Source organism: Microtus oregoni, unplaced genomic scaffold (assembly GCF_018167655.1).
Source record: "Microtus oregoni isolate MIOR12 unplaced genomic scaffold, Mior012 000115F_ref0000277, whole genome shotgun sequence".
NCBI classification, from domain to species: domain Eukaryota; kingdom Metazoa; phylum Chordata; class Mammalia; order Rodentia; family Cricetidae; genus Microtus; species Microtus oregoni.
Genome location: NW_024544744.1, coordinates 2396251 through 2417776, shown reverse-complemented (window position 1 = coordinate 2417776; position 21526 = coordinate 2396251). Strand labels below are relative to the sequence as shown.

The 21526-nt window shown below is 40.7% G+C and overlaps 1 protein-coding gene across 1 annotated transcript; it reads left to right on the top strand.

Annotated features, from left to right (window-relative positions):
• The first annotated feature begins 1721 nt into the window (after positions 1–1721).
• Positions 1722–18195, top strand: Zkscan8 (zinc finger with KRAB and SCAN domains 8). The gene is made up of 6 exons (XM_041645715.1): positions 1722–1873; positions 5189–5691; positions 6487–6655; positions 9184–9275; positions 9575–9698; positions 10582–18195. The coding sequence occupies exons 2-6, from the start codon at positions 5272–5274 to the stop codon at positions 11532–11534; spliced, it is 1758 nt and encodes a 585-aa protein (XP_041501649.1). The 5' UTR covers positions 1722–1873; positions 5189–5271; the 3' UTR covers positions 11535–18195.
• The last annotated feature ends 3331 nt before the right edge of the window (positions 18196–21526 follow it).

The window sequence follows — 21526 nt, the reverse complement described above, 5'->3', positions numbered from 1 at the left end:
ACTTTCTTCATCCATTCTTCCATTGAAGGGCATCTAGGTTTTGAAAGTGGAAGGTGATGAAAATGGTGACAGAGGGAAAGAGGACAATGCAAATGCAGAGGATGTGATGAAAACTTAGCTCAGAGGAGAACTCACACTGGGGAGAAGTCCTATAAGTCTAATAAATATGAAGAAACCTTCAACTCTCACGTCTTGTTGGACATTATGGAGTACATGGAGTGAATCACTATAAATGTAGAGGGGGAAAGATCTCAGTGAACCCAAAGGTATTATTCAATATCAAATAATTCACACAGCTGAAAACCCTGTGGGCACAGTGAGTGTGGAAGACCTATGCGTAAGTTCAGCTCTTGATAGACATCAGAGAATTCATATAGTAAAGAAACTCTACTAAAAAGGTAAAAGTACCAAAAGTTTCTTAATGTTCAGACCTAATTAGTGGTCAGAATCTCCCTTAGAGTCAGTCCGCTGGTGTTCTTAATGTGGGCAAAATTTTTCATCATTTTAAAAACTCTAACCAAAGAATATGGGCAAAATTGTCCCTCGTTTCTAATTTAGTTCAGTTTTGAAAGAAGAATTAGCTGTTACCAAAGACGGCTTTAAACTGGTGTGTTGGCTTATGTTTATAATCCCAACACTTAGGAAGGTAAGGCAGGAGATTTGTCCCAAAATTGAGGCCAACTAGGACTACAAAGAGACTCTGTCTTTAAAAAGACAAGCCTTTTCACTGTGCACTTGTGACCCAAGCTTGAGGATTCCTGGTTGAACAGGACTTCGACCATCAGATCTAGGTTTTCACTTAACCGTTCAATATCTGACGCTAGGTAAAATGTTCAAAATTCCTCGGACTGGCTACACCCCCTCACCCAGATAAGAATTGCCGGGCGGTGGTGGCACACACTTTTAATCCCAGCACTCGGGAGGCAGAGGCAGGCAGATTTCTGTGAGTTCGAGACCAGCCTGGTCTACAGAGCTAGTTCCAGGACAGGCTCCAAAGCCACAGAGAAACCCTGTCTCGAAAAAAAAAAAAAAAAAAAAAAAAAAAAGAATTGCGACCCATCATCAGCTCTCTTTTGACAACTTAAAACTTTTTAGTCATCTTCGAAATTAAAAAGTAAAGCGGTGTGTTCACTGTTTCCCACCATTACTAATAGCCTAAATATCCTCTTTAGAGCTTAAGAGATGGGTTGTGGTTATTTTGTGGAACTTTTGTTGTTTCTGGTGATAAAGCATCAAGTGTTGGGAGGCTGACCACACATCCCAGTCAAAGAAAAAGCCGTGGTTAGTTGGAACAGAATAATGTAAGATGTGCTACTCTTCCCAGGTACTGTAAAGGGTTAAATTCCTCAATCTGAAGTGTATGTTGGAAATTTGGAGTAATTCATGAAGCATTAACAGAAAGCACGGGTTATCTAAGAGGAATAAAGAGAAATTCTTTAGGCATATTAAGCTCCCTCCTGAGCCCAGCTGAGATCTGCGATTGGCCACCTAACCCTCAGCCTTGCCAACTGAAGCCCAAAGCTGGCCAGGCAAAAAGCTTGGGTGACATAAAGGTATGGCATTCCTAAGGATGTCCACAATCCTCAGCAGCAGCATAGACATCCACCTGGCGCCGCTGACAGCCAGAAGGCGCGGCGCTCTGTCCCTACGCGGGACGACCATAGAGCTGTCAGACCTCCGGGCTTCCTAGAGAGCTTCCGGAAGTGGCTGTGGGGCAAGATGCATGCTGGCCGGTTCTGCGGCTCCGAGGCTTTGGAAGTTAGCCACTGTAGGGGTCCTACCCGGCTTCGGCGTCCGTCGCGTCTCCTCGCGCGCGCGCTTCCCGGTCCGCCCTGTGCCGCCTCCCGCCCTCGGGCAGCGTGCGGAGCTCTCGGTGAGTGCGCTCGGCCGAGCAGGGGTGCGCGGGCTGCGGAGGCCGGAGCGCGGGGAGCGGGTCGGTGGAGGGCCTGAGCCAGCCCAGCAGGCCGACACCGGCCCCAACTTCCTACGAGGCCTCTCTTTTCACCGCCAATCTCCCCGTGTTACTTTGCAGTCGCTCTTACTTGTAAAGCCGGCCCGTGTATCAGCTGTTCTTACTCAAGCGATTTTGCCTTTCGATATCAAAATTCATTTTTTAAAGATACTTTTTTTAAGTATCTGCTACTCATGGAAACCTCTGATTTTTGTTGTTGTTACTCCTGTTTGTTGTTTTTTTTTTTTTTTTTCTGCACAGGAAATGGTTGATGTGATGGCTAGACAGTTCTGTGCAAAAGATATGCTTTCAGTAATTCCGGGTTAACAAAAACCGAATTCAGAATACTTTGCCTACTTAATTTATTAAAGCTAACTGAAATAGGTAGTTGAAAACTCCGTGGGGTCCTATTTCCGATTCTCAAGTCAGTCATGAGTAATCTTTGTCAGACATCTAAGATGTTGACCACCACTTGACAACATACTTCTCTCTGAAAAATTCTCTGAAGCGTAGTTATGTGGCAGTCATTCTTTTAGCGAATGTGCACGCTTTGAGTTCCTCTTGTGGTTAACTATGTGGTAAATCTTAAATGCATTCTTCAAAGCAACACCCCTGAGGAGCTCATGCCCACACTGTGTGCCTGGCCCCCTCCTGAGTGCCATTTCTCCTAACCCCCATGCTTAAGCCTGTATTGAAATAACTTTAGGAATATCTGAAAGAAAAATATTCAGTGAGTGCATTTGAGATAACTACAAAGCACAGTGTTTGTCTCATTTACTTTTCCTTGTGTTTTTTCCTGGTTTGCACTCAATACCAAGACATTTCTCGAGTTAAACTTAATCCAAAGGGGAAAATACATCTTCTACATCTGGTGAAAAGCCAGGATTATTGAAGTTGACATTTTAGATCGAGAAGAAGCTTAAGATTATTATTGCATTTACATTAATCAGTCAATAAGCCTGACCGGATGTTTTTTAATGATCATATGTAAGGAGCAGTGTTTATATGTGCTTACCAACACTGCAATTTGTATACACACAATTATTAGATGGGAAGAGATTTTTTAAAGATAAATATTAGTCATTAAAAAGAATGTATATTGATGCACGTCTGTAATTGCATGCAGTACTCAGGAGAGTGAGGTTGCGGGATTGCCAGTGTGAAACCAGGCTGAGGTATAGAGTAATATATTGTTTGGGAAGGATGAAGAAGGTCTACTCATGACACAGTGCCCTAGTGGAGTTCAGAGGACAGCTTGCAGGAGTCAGTCCCCTCCCTCCACTGTGTGGAGCCTGGGAATCGAAATCCAGGCTGTCAGGCTTGGCAGCAGATGCCTTTACCTCCTGAGCTGTCCTGCAGACCCCTGTGTCTCTAACAGAACAGTCATGCTGAATTAAGGACCCAGCTTATTCCAGTTGTAACTTCATGTGAATTTGATTCTATCTACCTGCTATTTGCAAATGTGGTTGCATTCATAGGTACTACCTGGGGCATCTTTTTTGAAGACAGAGCTAGTAGCATTGTAGAGCACACATGAAAGAGAAGTATAACCAAAGTCAAAGAGAAGTCAGCACTGCAGCCTTAGCAAGGGTGGTGTCTATACAAGTACAGAGACCATTAGTGTCCATATACCCCACAAAGAAAAAGAACCATCCAAGTGAGCTCTTTGGGCCTGGAGTTCTAGCTGTAACCTTCGCTCTTACAGCAAATCTAGACAGTTCTGTGTTGTGTTGTGTTGTGTTGTAAATTTATCCCTCTGATATTCTTTAATTTTTTTCAATAAGATTTTCATGAGGATTATGAAATGAAGAGAGCAAAACCTTTTTGCAACCAATAATGTGCAGTTATAAGAAAAGTAGTATGTGTAGAGGGAAAGGAAAATAAAACAGTAATGAGTCAATATTTGTAAATCATGTATTTCTTATAGCCAGAATATATAAGGAGTTCTCAAATCTTAAACACACAAACAATATAAAACCTCAATTACAAAATAATACTGGGCAAAGCATGATGACACGTGCATACAATCCCAGTACTTGAGAGATGGAGGCAAGACGATCACAAGTTAAAGATCATCCTGGGCCACACATTGTGTTCCAGACTAGACCAGGCTACATGATACGATCTCAACAGTCTAAATAAGGTAAATAATAAAACTGAGCATGGTGGTGCACACCTGCAGTCACAGCACTTGGAAAGCGGAGATGGGGAAATTACAAGTTCAATGTTCTTTGATTGAGACTGACAAAAAAAGCAAGATAAGCCAAAATTTTTAAATCGATACTTCACTAAAATATATGTATGTTCAACATTGTTCGTTAGAAAACAAGTTAGAACTATGACACATTAATGTATACCTATTATTTAAATTTTTAAGATATGATGTCAAGCGCTAATGGAATACAAAATATTGCAGCCACTTTGAAAAACAGTTCAGCAATTTTTTAGATACTACACTTAAAACTCAGCAATTCTTCTGGGTTTTACCTCACAAAATTAAAAACTTTTCAGACAAGAATTTGTGTGCACATAATCATAGTGGTTTTATTCCTAATACGCTCAAGAAACATCTCACCTGGTGGGGAGTAGATAAATATGTATTTGTATAAGAATAAACAGACACAACATTGATTAATATCAGGTGTCTTCTCCTAAGTGAAAGTTGTCAAACTCAAACACTACTATATTTTATTCTGAAAGATTCTGGAAGGTCATTGGTATGTGGGCTTAGGTTTGGCCATTGTAGATGTTGATAAGACATCCTGGCTCTTTGCAGATCCACTGCTCCGAGTAGATTTTCAGGAGTAAGAGGAGTTCAAGAGTTAGCCCTGAGACTGGAGGGAAGATAGGGAGCCGTAGTAGGATGCAGAATCTTAAGTAGTAAGGAGGAAAGGGTTAGCCAGGTTCTTGAAGTAGAGGATAGAGAAATGACCTCATCTGTTGAGAATGAGCTCAAGGCTGAGAGCTTAAGTACAAAATCCAGTTGAGAGTGGGAGGTGTACAAGGTGCTACGTGGAGCTCAGTGAGGTACTGAGTCTTACCTGCTAATAAATGCAGAATTTCAGTTAGGCTGAGTCTCCATCCCCGACAACCTTAAACAGGAAACTGGAAGGAAGGGTTTGTACCCTGGGTAGGTTTGGTGTGGCTGATTGTTTAGGGGAGCTTGTTGAAGTATCTTGGTAATTTACTATGACTTTTGCCTTACATTAACATATTTATCATTTTCTGTTCTGAAAGAAGTACCCTGGAGGTCCTCGGAAGACTTAAGAAGATTCAGAAGGTAGAGAGGAAAGGGACCTTTTAAGCTTCTCTGGCCCTAAATGGCTGCAGAATCAAGAAAGCCTTCTTCGGCCCCATCTCCGCCAGACCAGACTCCTGAAGAGGATCTTGTAATTGTCAAGATAGAGGAGGATCCTGGTTGGGATGAGGAATCTAGCATGCATGAAAATAATACTGCTGGCCAAGAACTGTTTCGCCTACGTTTCAGGCAGCTATGCTACCAGGAGACTCTAGGACCCCGGGAAGCTCTGATCCAGCTACGAGCACTTTGCCATCAGTGGCTGCGGCCAGACTTGAACAGCAAGGAGCAGATCCTGGAGCTGCTGGTGCTGGAGCAGTTCCTGACCATCCTGCCAGGGGAGCTGCAGACTCTGGTGAAGGAACACCAGTTAGAAAATGGAGAGGAGGTAGTGACCCTGTTGGAGGACTTGCAAAGGCAGATTAATATCCTAGGACAACCAGTAAGTAGCTGTGCATGCTGGGACTGAATTCCTGGAAGCTGAGTAGAAAGACTTTGGTATAGATAAATTCTTATTGGTCTTAATAATACAAACCTGGAATCAGATGTTGAGGTAAATGCTGAAAGATCAGAGAAGTAAAGGAGCCAGCCACCAGAGAGACTTTTTACCTCCACCAAATCCTCAGACTGAAGGGGCTGAGCTCCTTTCTCCTGCCTTATATTCCTCTCTGCCCAGCCATATCACTTCCTGTCTCCACCTCTCTAGTGCTAGGATTAAAGGCGTGAGATCCCAAGTGTTGGGATCAAAGGTGTGAGCTCTGTTTTTCTTTTAGACTGATTAAATCTCCTGTAACCAACTCAGTGGGGCCTTGAACTCCTGATCTTCCTGCCTCCACCTCCAAAGCCCATCTTGCTAAACTATTTTCTGTGTCAGCTAGCTTTGCCTACATAATTAGAGACGACTGCTTACTAGAACACAGGCTTCCTAGTCCTTGTCAGAAGAGTGTCTTAGTATTGTATGGCCCTGTTTTAGTTTTCTCTGTTAAACATTCTCTGTCCTATAGTTGAAGTGCAAATGTTGGTGCTAGATGTAATAGAGAAACAACAACAGAAATCTTTTTTAGTACTGACCAGAACAAATCCCTTCTTTTTGTGCTAATGTGGTGTTTCTTGTTGCCCTAAGAAGTAAATGCAATTATACTGCTTGCTTTTCCTAATATAAGTATTGGTTCTACTACTACCTTCACTTCCTTTCTCAAAGGAATTCTTCATAACTCAGCTGTCCCATTGTTTCTAGGTCTCAGCTCGTACACATGGGCACAGAGTTCTCTGGGAGGAAGTCGTACCTTCAGAAACTGCACCAGAACCTCCAAGTACTCAGTTCCGACCCATGGCAATCAAACATAAACCTCCAGTGCTCCAGAAGCCACAGGACAGAGGAGAGAGGCCAGATTTCACTTCTAAGGGTGAGGAAAGTGGAAAGGAAAGAGACTTATGTTTGGGGTATCTGTCTCGGTCAGGAAGTGACATCGGTGTTTGAGTAGTCTCCATCTTCTGGTTTTGAATGTTTATAGAAGTAGTATGTGGACTTTTCCTGTGGGCATAAACAACTGTTCACCCCAGATGGGGCACCAAGGACACACCAAAGAAACAAGTTTTTTGAAGACTAACTTGTGAGCCAATGAGTTTGATTAGGAGTCCGATAAAGGATTTTTTTTTTTTTATAGAAACGTAGGTAACTTAGGAGCCACCATACCACTAGAGAAATCTCTTAGCACCATTTAATTGCCTATATGGGAATGGGGGAGGGAGCGTGTGATCCTTTCCCTACTCTGTTAATGGGCCCAGTCTTTTGCAGGTCTTATGCATATAGCTACTCCTAAGAGTTCAGGAGGGCAATGGCCATAGCATGCCCAGAGGACATGAGCAAAGAAAAAAGAACTTTGTTACCCCAGTACGTTTACAGCAGACATTTTATTTAGATTTTTCTAGTATCATAACATTTTATTTACAGTTACTTCAATATGCCTTTCCTTTAATGAGAGCATTTTGCTGAGCACAGTAGGATGACGTAGCTAGGAACTACGGTGCAGCAGTGGTGCTGATCCAGTCCTCATCTCATACTCACGTCCCAGTTGTCTCCGTGTCTTTTCTGGTCCAGGGCCCACCCTATGACCACAGTGCAGTTAGTCAGCAGTCTCTTCAGTCTCCTTTAATTACACATTTTGGGCATGATTTCTTAGTCTTTTCACAACCTTACCAGTTTTAAAGAACATAGATTAGAATTGGAATGGCTGCAGATTAGGTTTGTTTGGTATTGTCTCATTTAGGTTCTACTTGTGTATATTTAGAAAGAACATTTCAGAAATTTGACCTATTGTGATGTTATCTTTGATGACTTAAGATTAATCTTGCTAGGCTAATTCTCCCTACCTTACTATTATTGTTGTTGTTACTATTAGTAGTAGTAGTAGTAGTAGTAGTGTATATACCTAGATATACACCTGGAGGTCAGAGAACAACTTTCTTCAAGAGCTGCTTCTGTCCATCCACCATGGATTCCAAGAATTGAACTTGAGTCCTCAGAATTATATAGGAAGCACTTTTACCCTCCAAGCTCCCCTTGGCCCCTCCACCTTATTTTTTGAGATGAAATCTTTCCCTAAACATTAGGTCTACCATTTCAGCTAGACTACCTGACCTGCAGGTTCTAAAGATCTGCCTGTCCTTGTTCTCTTCCAGTCCCTAACACTAAGACTCAAGGCATGAGGCTTTTATGTGGGTGATGGGATTCTGAACTTCTGTCCTCTTACTTCCATAGCAAGTACTTTACCACTGAGCCATCATACCAGTCCTGAGTGTGTGTGGAGGGTGGGTGTGTCTGTGTTGTTTTGGGCAGTGCTCAGTACTAACCCAGGGCTTTAATCATCCAAGGCAAGCACTCTTTAATTGAGCTATGTCCTCAACCCTTCCATTTTATTATTATTATTATTTACCCATGGACATATAAATTCTTTGTTCAAGAAACTTTGTGTTAACTGTACTTAAATTATATTTGACCAGATGATGCCCCTTAAATCTGGTTTTCCTGGTTTGTTTCTGTTTGTTTGTTTGTCTTGTTTTTGTTTGGGGGGGAGGGGTGACATTTTTATGTTGTATATTGAGAATTGCCCTATTTTATACAGAACAGCCTATTCTAGGCTATTCATCTTTGTAGGGTGTTTTGGTATGTTTATGTGTTTTTCCCTATGTATGGATTTATAATGCTTTGTTTTCTATAAGTGAAATCTTTTTTTTTTTTTCTTTTTGAAACAGGATCTCTGTAGTCTTGCCTAGCCTAGAACTCACTATGTAGATAAGCCTGGCCTCAAACTTGTGATGGTCCTCCTGCTGTGACTATAGGCATTTGCCACCCCAGCATATAAGTGAATTTTTAATATTCCTGCACTTTAACTTAGTCAATAGGCTAAGCATTTTTAACGTTTCTAAGAAGTAGCACAGAAATACTTCATTTTTGTTAATTATATAATTCTTAATCTGAAGTCCTAAATCTTGTTTTTCAAAACATGTTTTGCTTAATTATGAGGTTGTTTTTGGTGATAAGATGTTCACTATCCATGAGAAGTAGTCACTGCAGCCACAGCAGTTACTAGAAAGGTAACAGTTTGATTGGTTCCCATGTTCAGTTTTCTAGGATTTCGGGTTCTGAAGGAATGCTATACAGAGATAGTACTTTGGATAGAGAATAAATTAGAAAGCAGCTCCTGTTAGGAAATCAGTATACTTTGTTTATTTAAATATGTAAGTTCAGGTACATTAAAGTACAGATGTTCTGTGGACGTCCATGAATATGGGCCAGAGTCCAAGATGTCAGCACTTTATGTGCAAAATCCTTGGCATATGTATTCTGAAATAAAAGTAATTTTGGATAAGTGAATGCTGGCTCCCACAAACATACAAGACTAGTCAATTCATAGCTCCTTTCTCCTCTCAGCCATGTCTGCTTCTCAGAGTCGTACTCCTTCCCAGAAAAGAAGTTCTGGAGATCAGGAGGTGACAGCTAGACTACTCACTGCAGGGTTTCAGGTGAGTTGTGCTCCTTCTCACTAAAAGCCCGCACCTCTGACAGTGTGGCAAATGCCATATCTATCTGCAGTGCTGCCTGTTTAAGAACTTCCTCTGAACCCTTTTTACTTAGTAACAAACTAGCCTTTGAGTTTCCACAATAAATCCAGTGCACTTTCCTCTTCCTCCCAGCTGTTCACATCCCTTTGCTTAGCACACTCCTACTTCTTCACCTCTCCTAACACTGTAGTTATCGCAAACACTAGTTTTAAGCTATGGAACCTTTCTAGGCCCCAAATGAGGGTCTTCTTTTGTTTCAGACTTTGGAAAAGATTGAAGACATGGCTGTGTCTCTTATTCGAGAAGAGTGGCTTCTTGATCCATCACAGAAGGATCTGAATAGAGATAACAGGCCCGAGAAATACAGAAACATGTTCTCCCTGGGTAAGGAGAGCTGTAGTTATTATAACTTAAGAACTTTGTCTTTGCTGTGTTTCTGGTAGCTTTATAAGGTTTCTGGAGGACTTAGTTGAACTTAAATTCAGGATTTAGGGCTGTAGAGATGGCTCAATGGTTAAGAGTGCTTCCTGTTCTTCTGGAGGACTGGAGTTCTTTTCCCAGCATCCACATCAGGTACCGTATAACCACCAGGAACTCCAACTCTGGAGGCTATGATGCCTTCTTCTAGGCTCTGCAGATACCTTACACATGTGACATGCATAGATATAAATTTGCTTTAAATTTTTTTATGAATTGCAAAGAAAAGAAACTCAGAATTTAAGAAATGGGTATTAGATTGAGATTCCTGAGATATGAAATTAAGCATTTTGTTCTCCAACCCAGAAGTCCTTACAGTTTGTATCTATGTAGTGAAGACTGTTCTTGCCAGATAGAAAGTGGCATGTTTGTAGTACTCCCTGCATTCACACCTTTCTTCAGGTCCCCTTGGACCATCCTGATAGTGGATATCAGAGTGTTTCTGTCATATGAGCCAGTTGTACTTCTACACTTTTCAGGACTGTTTGGTGCATTCTGTCCCACTCAGTACATCTTAGAAGACTTCTTTATCTCTTCCTACTCCCCAACTTACACTTCTCAGTTAATCCCTTCCAACACGACTCATGTATCAGAAAACCCTTTTTTCCTGACATATCTTTCCCACTTGGCATTTGGTACTTTTACTTGATCAACTTGCATGTATCTCTCCCTGTTTTGAATAGAGAAGCTTGTATTTGCTTGTAGCTTCCATTACAACTTCACTTCCCCCTTCTGTATAGAAAGTAGGAAGTGACTTTGAGAATGATTGCTTACTATGTGTTTATTTCAGATGGTGAGACCAGGAGTGAGAACAAGGAATTCTTTTCAAAACAGGTAATATCAACCGGAATCCAGCCACATGGACAAACAGCTGCCAAGTGCAACGGGGATGTTATCGTGGGTCTTACGCACGGAGAAACCCAAGACAGATTAGAGAGGCAGCAGGGAAATCCCACACAAGAGAGACGGCATAAATGTGATGAATGTGGGAAAAGCTTTGCTCAGAACTCAGGCCTTGTTCGACACTGGAGAATCCACACTGGAGAGAAACCCTATCAATGTAATGTGTGCAGTAAAGCCTTCAGCTATAGGTCAGCCCTTCTTTCCCATCAGGACATCCACAACAAAGTGAAGCGCTATCACTGTAAAGAATGTGGTAAGGCCTTCAGTCAGAACACAGGCCTGATCCTGCACCAGAGAATCCACACCGGAGAGAAGCCCTATCAGTGTAATCAGTGTGGTAAGGCCTTTAGTCAGAGCGCAGGCCTTATTTTGCACCAGAGAATCCACAGTGGGGAGAGACCGTATGAATGTAATGAATGTGGAAAAGCTTTCAGTCATAGTTCACACCTCATTGGACACCAGAGAATCCACACTGGGGAGAAACCCTATGAGTGTGATGAGTGTGGGAAAACATTCAGACGCAGCTCCCATCTTATTGGCCATCAAAGAAGCCACACTGGGGAGAAACCTTACAAATGCAATGAGTGCGGGAGGGCCTTCAGTCAGAAATCAGGCCTGATTGAACATCAGAGAATCCATACTGGAGAAAGACCCTACAAGTGTAAAGAATGTGGGAAAGCTTTCAATGGGAACACTGGTCTCATTCAGCATCTGAGAATACACACAGGGGAGAAGCCCTATCAATGCAGTGAGTGTGGGAAAGCCTTTATTCAGAGATCAAGCCTCATTCGACATCAGAGAATCCACACTGGAGAAAAGCCTGAAACCACAGGAGTTTAGGAAAAACTTTGGTTGTTGTCTGAACATTATTCAGCATTAGAGAAGCCATGTGGTAGTGGAGAAGGCTAGTGAAAAGGGCAGAATCTGTGTTGTGATGACAGTTAAGAATAGCACTTCAGTAGTTTGAGCACAGTCCCTGGTAGAGATTGATTGGCTTGACTGTCTTTGGAGGCATCTGGTGAAGCAGAGCCCTGGCAGCTTTATATATTCTTCAGAACTTTAAAATAACAGCAGATTGCTTACTGTGACTTGAAACACTATATTTTGTCTTTCCCAAGAGTGGCTGTAAGTTTGAGAGGGACCACTCCTCTAAGCTTCTCTTCTTCCCATTTTTGTGGTCCCTTTCTGCCATTCCCCTCTGAAGATGCCCTAGTAAATCCTAATCTGAGAAGCCGCTTGAGTCCAAGGCAACCTCAATGAGACTAAGATTTGTATTTAGCTTTCTAATACCCTAGTTAGAGGGAAATGGTTGAACATTTAACGTATTATTCTAGTACTCTTAGATGATATAAACCCATAATCCTCTACAAATTCAATGCTATATTTTTAACAGCACTGTAGCATTTTTCTTCATTTAGCACCTTTACTGACTTCCATTGAATCCCTGAGCTCATATCCTTCACCACCCCCAGTCTCAGTACCTGTGTCAACAGAGGAAGTGGCTGCATTAGTGATGATGGTGGGAGTGATGCCAAGAAAGAGGTGAGTGGAGACTCAGCCTGGCTACTCTTGAGCACGGACAGAGTGTACCTCAGGATGACTTCTGACTCTCCTTCACCTTCCCACTGTACACTGTGGTTCAAAACATATTTGCACTATCAAAGCTTTGGCACCAAATAAGAAACAGAGGTGCTAGAAAAAGACATTAAAAATTCTTACAAAGAATGTACATCATTCCTTTTGGCCCATTACAGTACAGCTCTCAGGTTCCTGTCTATGTGAACTCCCTGAGTACATGGTCAGCCTGGACTGACCTTCTCAGATGGCCTCTGCCGCTCCGTCGTTATCATCTATCTGTTTCCTTCCATTTGCATATCTTCAGTATCCACAGTGGTAATCTATCAAATACCTTATCTCTGATTTCTTATTCTGAATTCTGGCACACTCCCTCAGTCATCTAACAACAAAGATAGACTATTACACTCATTGCCACCAGGCCCTGTATTTCACCTCTAAAACTTTCAGCATAACATAGGATATTGTGTAAAATAATGAGACTGGTTTAAAATAACACATCAGATCTTGTGCACCTAAAATATAGTGTCCTTTCAGAGGAGTAAGTATACTTACTTATTCTAATAGTGCTGCTAGTCCTCCAGATAGTGGGGACATTCTTAGAATTCTCATTTAATGAAGAGCAAGAAAACCATCTGTTACTGTTAATTATATTTCATGTTTGGCCATTTGATTAGTGAGCTGGAAGCTGAATAACTTTTGCTTTAACTTTAATCCTCACACTTAAAATTATTCCATTAATCTTACTCAGAAGACAGGTTCTGAGTAGGTTCTGATGAAATCTCAAGGAAAACAGTTTCACATTGTGACTGTCCTAAAAAGGATCATCTTAGTTTTTTGGCTAACTCTCTGAGGCCAGTCCTTTTCATTATTCTTTATTTTCTTACCCTCCTTTCTGTTTGCTTCCTTCCAGTTTAATATAGATTATCATTCCTAACACTTCTCTAAAACTCTAAACCACTGAGCCACCTCTCCTGCCCCAATTGCTTGAGTTGTGCCTTACCGTCTCTAGATGACAGGATTTCTATGTAGGTCAGTGCTACCTTGTGTGCAAACGTTACATAGAATGAGTACATTGTCAGTGAAGCTAGAAGTCTGCGTGTGTGCATATATGCGTGAGTACCTACCTGCCTTGTTTCCAATAAATTGCCCTTTAGCATTTGTATCCAGAGTAATGTGTACAGATCACTTCAGTCTCAGACTGCTAAGAGCTACTCAGCAACTGGAAGAAAATAATATGATTGGAAAGATTAATGTTACACTGGCATGAATATGAAAAAGGTTGTCATTTAAAAATGAGTTATTGGATCCATTATTGGTGAGGCACACCTTTAGTCATAGCACTCATGGGCCAGCCAAGTCTGTATAGCAAGTTCAAAGCCAGCCTTGAATATAGTGAGGCCAGTCTCAAAAGAACCCAAAAATGTAATTTGAGACTGGAAAATGGCTTAGTGGTTGAGAATGTGGATTGTTCTTGCAGAGAACCATTGAGTTCCATTCCTAGCACCCATGTTGGGTGGCTTGTAACTTCCTGTAACTCCAGCTCCAGGAGGATCCAACATATCTGGCATACACAGGCCCGTACACACAGGTACACATAGACATATACATAATTACAAATAATAAAATTTTAATGAACTATCAAAGCACATGTATAGAAAAGGCCAAATGTTATAGCATATGGTAATAGAAAAGACTAGAGTCTTTGAAGAACATAGAAGTCATTTTAGTCTTGAATTCACCAAGCATTAATTAGTCCATATTACATTATCTAGAGGTGTCAACTACCTGTGGCATTCATTAGGCTTTTATCCCATAGAGTCAATTTTTTCTTTCAATCTGAAATGAATTGTCTACCAATACTTTCTTATACCGTCCTCAGCTGCTCATCTTAGGATCTGGCATGGTAGAGTGGTTCTTCCCTAACTCACTTGTCATCAACATACCACTGGGAGAAACCTCTGAGGTTTCAAAGAATTTCTCCATGAGACCAGATAGGTATTCAATAATGTGATTGATTCCAACGTGGGCCAGTATAACCTTGCTCTTGTTTCTGCTTCTCTAGAGTGATAGCTGACTTTTTTTGTTTTGTTTTGAACAATAGTTGTGAGCCAAACCCTAAGTTAAACATTTATCCACTTAATAGCTCATATCACTACATGCCCCATTTATAAACGATAAAAATAAAGAGCTTAGAGAACTAGCCAACATCACATAGGCAGCAAATGACAAGATTCTAACCCATACAGCCTGGTGCTAGAGCCTGTCATGGCTACTGTGCTACGCTACCAACACTGACTAAACTCTGGCCTACCAAATGAAACCATGTACTCCTGGTCATAAGAGATACTAGGTAGACAGTGGACAATAGTTTAGTATGGATCCATTGCAATTACTGGGAAATTGGCTTAAAATACTATTTGGGGAAAGAACATCTTTAGACGTTGATAGTCTTGATTTTCAGTTTAAAAAAGGTAAATTTTGTTAATAGACTATGCGTAAAGGAGTAACTAGGAGGGTAAAACAGTAACATTTCTCTGTAGACTGCCAAAGGGAGAAAGAAGTGAGTAGATTCTAGGTTGGGCAGATGGGCAGTTAAGATGGTAGCAGTAAGTTTATCCATAGCCTACAGAGAAAACCTTCAAGCTTATTGCCCATTTCCAATCACCATTTTGTGTCTTGTGTTTTCCTTGATTTTTCAAAGATGTTACTCATTTTAACCAATTTCTGCCTTAGCTCTTAAAAACATTTCCTTACTGGCTGTCATAGTCAACATTCCACTAAAATGAATGTAGAATGCCCAGTGTGTAAATTAAGGCTGTATATTGTTGTTGTTATCTTCCTTAATCACTTTTATATTCATAATGTTGAATTTTCCCATATGCGATGGCTAATCTTGGTTGTCATTTTGAGTATTACTGGATTCTTGGGTCTTTTGTTGGTAGGTAGCCATTGTTGAACTAGCTAGACCACAGCAGGTAAGCCATTCTAACAATTCCTTTGTGTGTGTGTGTGTGTGTGTGTGTGTGTGTGTGTGTGTGTGTTCATTCTATTCTATTCTACTAGAGAACCCCGACTAATACAGAATTTTGTACCAGAAGTGATTCTAGAGCAATAGAAGTATAAGGATAAAATTTTTTAAGTATCTGGCATAGGCTTTCCTCTCAGAAACTCAGGGTTTATTAAAAGCCCATAGTGTGAACTATTTTACAGACTTAAGAGACAAGTCCATTTGATTGTCCTGATTCACCAGTTGTGGGAGGTAAGAGATTTGGTGACTCTGTATATAAAACTTTTGACAATTTGTAGAAAAATAAGGAAAATGATGGTAGTGGTTCATTGCTCCCAGCATCTCTGGATAAATTGACAAAGGAAAAGAATGAACTCCTTGATAGAATTAACCAACTTCTAGCATATCAAAATATAGTGAAGAACAATAGTGCTCAGTGATAAAAACTGACTGACTCTGGATGTACATAAACAGTCTAGAGGTTTCTATGTGTGTGTGTACTGGAAGAGAATCTTCTCTTCAGCAGCCACAGCTCAAATTGTGGAAAATCAAACTGAAGCCCTCATTCTAAGGTTGGCTGAATTACCAAAACAATAAAAAATAAAAATCAGGTCCCAGCCTCAGAGGGTATCAGTGGTTCAGGTTAGAGCATTAACTAGTAAAGAATTGGATCCTGAAATGTGGGGTAGAGATGTGTGGGAAGACCCTGTTGATTCTACCCTCCAGTTCTCAAGGGTTTATCTCACCTGAGGGAATAGTCTCTCTGCCCTCAGCAGAAGATGTACTTCCACCCCTTAAACATTGCCTTTTCTGCTTTGAGGAACTACAGAATGAGTAATAGAAAAAGGTAGCTCTAAATACCATCTATGGTCGTGGAACCAGTTGCAGAAATGAGGATTATAATTGACATGACTGTTTCTGTCATATTTTGCTAAGAATGTGTTTGTTCAGATTTCAGTGTTTCTTTCCTCAGTTTCTTTATCAGTAACGTAACATGAGAACATCTGTAGTTACCATATTTAAGTTTTGAGATACCAAAAGAATGTCCCTCAAAGGCCATTGCCATCTATTTTAAAATTTATAATGGGCTTGTGGTTGTACAAGGGATAGTTATATCATGTAGGTGTAATTATGGCCTTGTTAAATATATAATACATTTGTAATTATATGTGTGATATTTATATCACCTTAGGTATAATTATGACCTGATTATTATTTTCACTTGGAAATTAAGCATGATGTAAGGAGATATGATTGTGTGTCAAATTGACAATGGGTGGATTTGTGATGGCTGTTCTTGGCTGTTAACTTGACTACATCTGGATTAACTAAAACTAGATTGCTGGGTACACATGTCAGGGATTTATTTTAAATCATTTCAAGTGGAAAGACCCACTTTTAATCTGGATCTTTTCAGGTGGGAGTATCCACCTTTAATCTGCACCAAACCTTCTGATGGCAGCCTCTATGAGGATATGCAAGAAAGAAATTTGCTCTTGCTTCCTTGCTTTTTGCTGGCAAGTCCATTCCTTCACTGGAGTTAGACCCTACTTCTTCAGGATTCTGGTGTATAATGAAGACCAGCTGAGACATCCATCCTGGTGGAGTAAACAGCTGGTCCATTCTTTGACTTCCCGTTGATAGACAACCATTGCTGGACCACAGCTTATAAGCCACTAATGAAATCCCATTCTCTCCATATGTGGGTGGGTGCGTGTGTGTGTATATGTGTGTGTGTGTGTATGTGTGTATTCATTCTATAAGCTCTGTTCTCTAGAGAACCTTTGACTAATAACCATACTTAAAGAATTCTGTTTTCCTTTCTTTGTTTTATGGCAACTTTTGGGGTCATTTTTCTCTAATATCTGGCTTTTCTTTATTAGTCTTTTTTCTCCTTTATACTAAAATAATCCCATGTCATACTTTTGCTCACTTTTTCTGTCTCTTTTTTTGTTTATCTATTTTGTTGTGCTTTGTATTTGACTTCATATTTCCCACTTTGGATGTCATCTCTGCTTACGGTATTTTCCTCAGGTACCTACACAACCTGATATTTGAAATTCACCATTCTCCTTCAATTTGTATTTCTTTTCAATAAACCCTGTACCCTAAATAGAATTGCTGCCCTTTGTATTTCTCATCTCACCCTTGAAGTTATCATTGCATCTTTTTCTGCCTTCCACTCTCCAAGTCTAGAAACTTGTTTATCTCAATTGCTTTCTTCTTGGAGCTCATTTTCATTATCACTTAGGTTTTGTTTTTTATTTCTACTATACCATTACAGTCTTCCAGTTAGGTCTATATCACTTGGGCTCAGGTTTCTATACTTCCTTTTAGAATATCCAGCTTATATAACACTTGAAAAATGATCCTCAAACTCCACTTTCATGGTATCATGTTTTACTCCTCCCCCAGCAGATAATTCTCACCAGAGTGATAGTGTTCTATGACTTTGCCCTCCATTCTGAATCTGCCTCGGCTTTCATCACTTTCTAACTTGTTCACCTTCGTACATCACATTCAGACGTCCTCCAGCTCTCTACTTTTGTCTTACAGACCTTTGCCTCGGTGCCTTTCTCATGGTTTTCCCCCTTAGATTACTCTTTGGCCGTAACTCCTGTTCACTCATTAAACTCACTTCCTGTATGTCTTTGAGTGAGCACCTCCTGATTGAGTTCACCTCACATCAAGATCTTCCCTTAGTCTGAGCTGCCTGAGCAGTTAACTTTCAAGTTACTAATACCTTGCTCTGTAATTATTTCTAGAAGTATGTATAGTAGTTTCACATTTGTATTTATTTCCAAAATTAAATTGTAAGCTCCTTGAGGGCAGGGATAATAACTGTAACATTTGTATCACTGTACCCTCTTAGTGCCTAGTACAGTGCTGAGCACACAGTAGGTGTTTAATAAATGCTTGTTGAATTATTGTGTGGATTTTTGTGATATTGAAATTTTTAAGGGTTTTCATGATGTGTCTTATTTTGTGCACTGAAAAAGTAGAAAACTGGTGGGGTGGGGGGGTGCATACTTTTCATCCCTGCATTTAGGAGGCAGAGGCAGGCCAGTCTCTGAGTTGGAGGCCAGTCTGATCTACTGAGTTAGTTCCAGATGGCCAGGGCTACACAGAGAAACCCTGTATCAAAAACAAAACAAAAAGCAAAAAAACCTTTCTCCATAAAGTACTATAGTATTCCAAAGTTAGCCTTTATCAAGGAGTGAAGCCCTGAATTCTGGGAGGGTCTATGTAAAAAAGGGGTGGGGGAGGAAGAAGAGGAGAAGAAATGAAGTTTTTAAAAAATTTGTGGCCAAAGTTATTGAATTTAAAAAAAAAAAAGAAAAGAAAAGAAAGTAGAAAACAAGCCATGTGAATGCCACAAGTCAAGATTCCCAGCACTTAGGAAGTGAAGGCAGGACGATCAGTTCAGCTCTACCCTTGCTACATAAAGAGTGTCGCACCAGCTTAGACTACCTGATGCCTTATTTCCAAAATCAAAGAGAAAAGAAAGTAGAAAGCACACACACACAAACTTATTCTGATAAAAGCACAACTATAAAAGGAGCTGGAAAGTAGGTTTGCATCTGCTGTTTGCTTAGTAGTTTGGAAGTTTAGCTGTGTCTGGAGACATTGGGGATTATACAATTGGTGAGCAGCTATACAAAGATGCTACGAAGCATCCTTGAAGTTATCCTTTGTGATGGAATCTTGGGGGGGTGTATTCTATTTTGTGGTTAAAGAAAGCCTTAATATTTGAGATTCACAGTAACATTAAAATTTTGGTTAAATTTTTTAGTACTTTCTCTTTACTTGGCATACTCATGGGGTAACAGCGTTGGAATATGTACAATGCCTAGTGGTCAAATTAGGATGTCTGTCATATCTGTTGCCAGTTTTGTGTGTGTGTGTGTGTGTGTGTGTGTGTGTGTGTTGCAAGTTCTATTTTTAAACAGCAGTCAATTTTTCTCAACTGCAGTTATATAGAACCTTCAGATTTATAGAACACAAGTTTCAAGGCTGAAGATATAGCTCAGGAATAAGTAAAGCAGTTGCCTTGCCTGCACAAGGCCCTGCATTTGGTGACCTGCACTTCAAAAGAAACAAGAAAACTATATATGTACACTTGTGCCTGTTACGTTTCGTGGTTGTTATCAACATTAGGTCTACCTGCAGCCTCTGCCGAATGCAGGTGAGAGGACAAGCTTTCCTGTGTTGACTCATTACCGTACTAGCCCATCAGAGATAAGATACTGGAGGCTAGCTAGTAAGAAAAGAAAAGAAGACTGCAGTCTAGCAAAGCTTTAGCTTGGGAACAACATGGACCTCTAGATCGATTTTGCTGCCATTTGTCCAAGAAAACCATGTTCTGTTTGCAAGCAAAACTCAGTCCTAAGGTTTTACATACTCTGTATTAATCCTACTTAGAAGACAGGTTTCTAAGGAAATGTGATTCACTAAATTGAGTAGCTAAACCAGCATTTGAAAACACTATAGTCTCCGTTTGCAGTTCAGTGGTACATCCGTCAACAAGGTAAGAATCAACTCCAGAGTCAAGTCAGCTGATGTGTAACTCACCAAAGAGTGGCATTGCTCTGTTGTGTTGAAGTAGTCAACATCTAAAGAATGGTGTTGTATCACTTAGCTTGTCAACCCATTCTGACATCGAAGGGCCAGAGAAGCTAACTGACTTGCACTGTGTCACTTGATAGGTGTACTGTATGTTTTTAATCCATACTCTGCCATGGGATGAATGACTTCACCTAAGACTCCACCTAAGTATTTCAAGAATTAATTCTTTTTAGTCAGCTTGTATATCCAAACCAGCATATTGGCTAGAATGGCTTAAGCTAATTTTTTTTTTTTAATCTTGAGAGTTTCTTTATGTAACAGCCCTGGCTGTTCTGAACCCACTTTGTAGAGCAGACTGGCCTTGAGCTCTCAAAGATCCACCTACCTCTGCCTCCCAAGTGCTCTGATTAAAGGCGTGTTCCACCATGCCTGGTTTAGGTGATTTTCTTAGATGAATGGCCTGAGAAATTTTGTAGTAAACCAACTTTTTGAAATCAGTTGTGACTGGTCTCTAGTCGTTAAAAGAGCACACAGGATCACTGCTAAGACCATTGCTCCTATGGCCATAGTGAACCCCCACTAGAGATGTTTCACAGCTGTAATGCTTTAAATCCCAAGATTCGACGGTGTTTGTACCTCATTAAAAAGAAAGCAAAACTTACTTTCTTGGAAGGTAAAATAGGAAATCAGAGTCTTGATGACCAGGAGCAAAAGGGTAATGAAGCAGAACCAAATTCAGACAGCAACCACAGAGCAAGGAAAAAGAAACTACGGTCTGAGCTAATGAGGGCAAAGTCAGGCCTTACCTAGAGCTTTTGAGGCACCTGTTCTGTCCTAGGAAGAATTGAAATTTCAGTCTCTCCAGAAGACATGGCAGGTGCCAGACGGTTCCCTGCTGAATTGGGAGGGAGTTTCCTATATGTATCTCAGATGTGTAGGTCATGAGCACAATCTCCAGAAAGCAAGAGCTACAGAGACTGTACCCAAATACATCCTCTTAAGGAAAAAGGTTTTCTCAATATTCAGTTTTGCCATGAGTTGGAGTTGCTTTCCTCTTGGGACCAGAATTGTAATTTTTCTTGCCATCACAGTGGGTCTGACTGCAATTGTGCTCCTGACACAGGAGGTAGGTATCACAGTATCCATCAGTTACTTTCCCAAACAAAAGTGCACAGGGCAAGGAGTGTGTAAATAATGGGAAATAATACCAGGTGCTCTGAATTCAGGAGATGCTTACTTCCTCTTTCACCTATGCTTAAATTGGCCATGCTATTTCCTTTTGAATGAAGAGTAAACCTGTTTCTTTCAGCTTGCTTGTAATAGGTCACCATTTGCTGTAGCAGCTATCTTCACTCACACCAGGCTCACCTTCCAGCAACTGAAGCACATCTATTGATGCTTCTCCATCTTCTGCAGCAGCCTTGAAGGCAAAGACATGGTAGGGAGGTACCAGTTCCCACCTGTCCCCCAGAAAGTTACTCATTGCCCTTAGCAAACTTGCCCTGTATTTGACATTGTACATTTTTCACCGATGATACCTTGTAGTTACGGTAACAGTCCTGGCAGCCTGTATTATTTTAACAAAATAATCCCCCCCCCCTTTTTTTTTTACTGAAGTCTTGAGAATCTCTTAAAAGGAATCAGTACATTGCTCTCCAATGACAGACACTGTGTGACAGCA

Bases quoted from the DNA above. Each gene is read 5' to 3' on its own strand.
- Zkscan8 (XM_041645715.1), top strand. From the start codon at position 5,272: ATGGCTGCAGAATCAAGAAAGCCTTCTTCGGCCCCATCTCCGCCAGAC. The intron at 5,692-6,486 runs GTAAGTAGCTGT...CATTGTTTCTAG, and splicing joins TTAATATCCTAGGACAACCA to GTCTCAGCTCGTACACATGG. The intron at 9,699-10,581 runs GTAAGGAGAGCT...TGTTTATTTCAG, and splicing joins CAGAAACATGTTCTCCCTGG to ATGGTGAGACCAGGAGTGAG.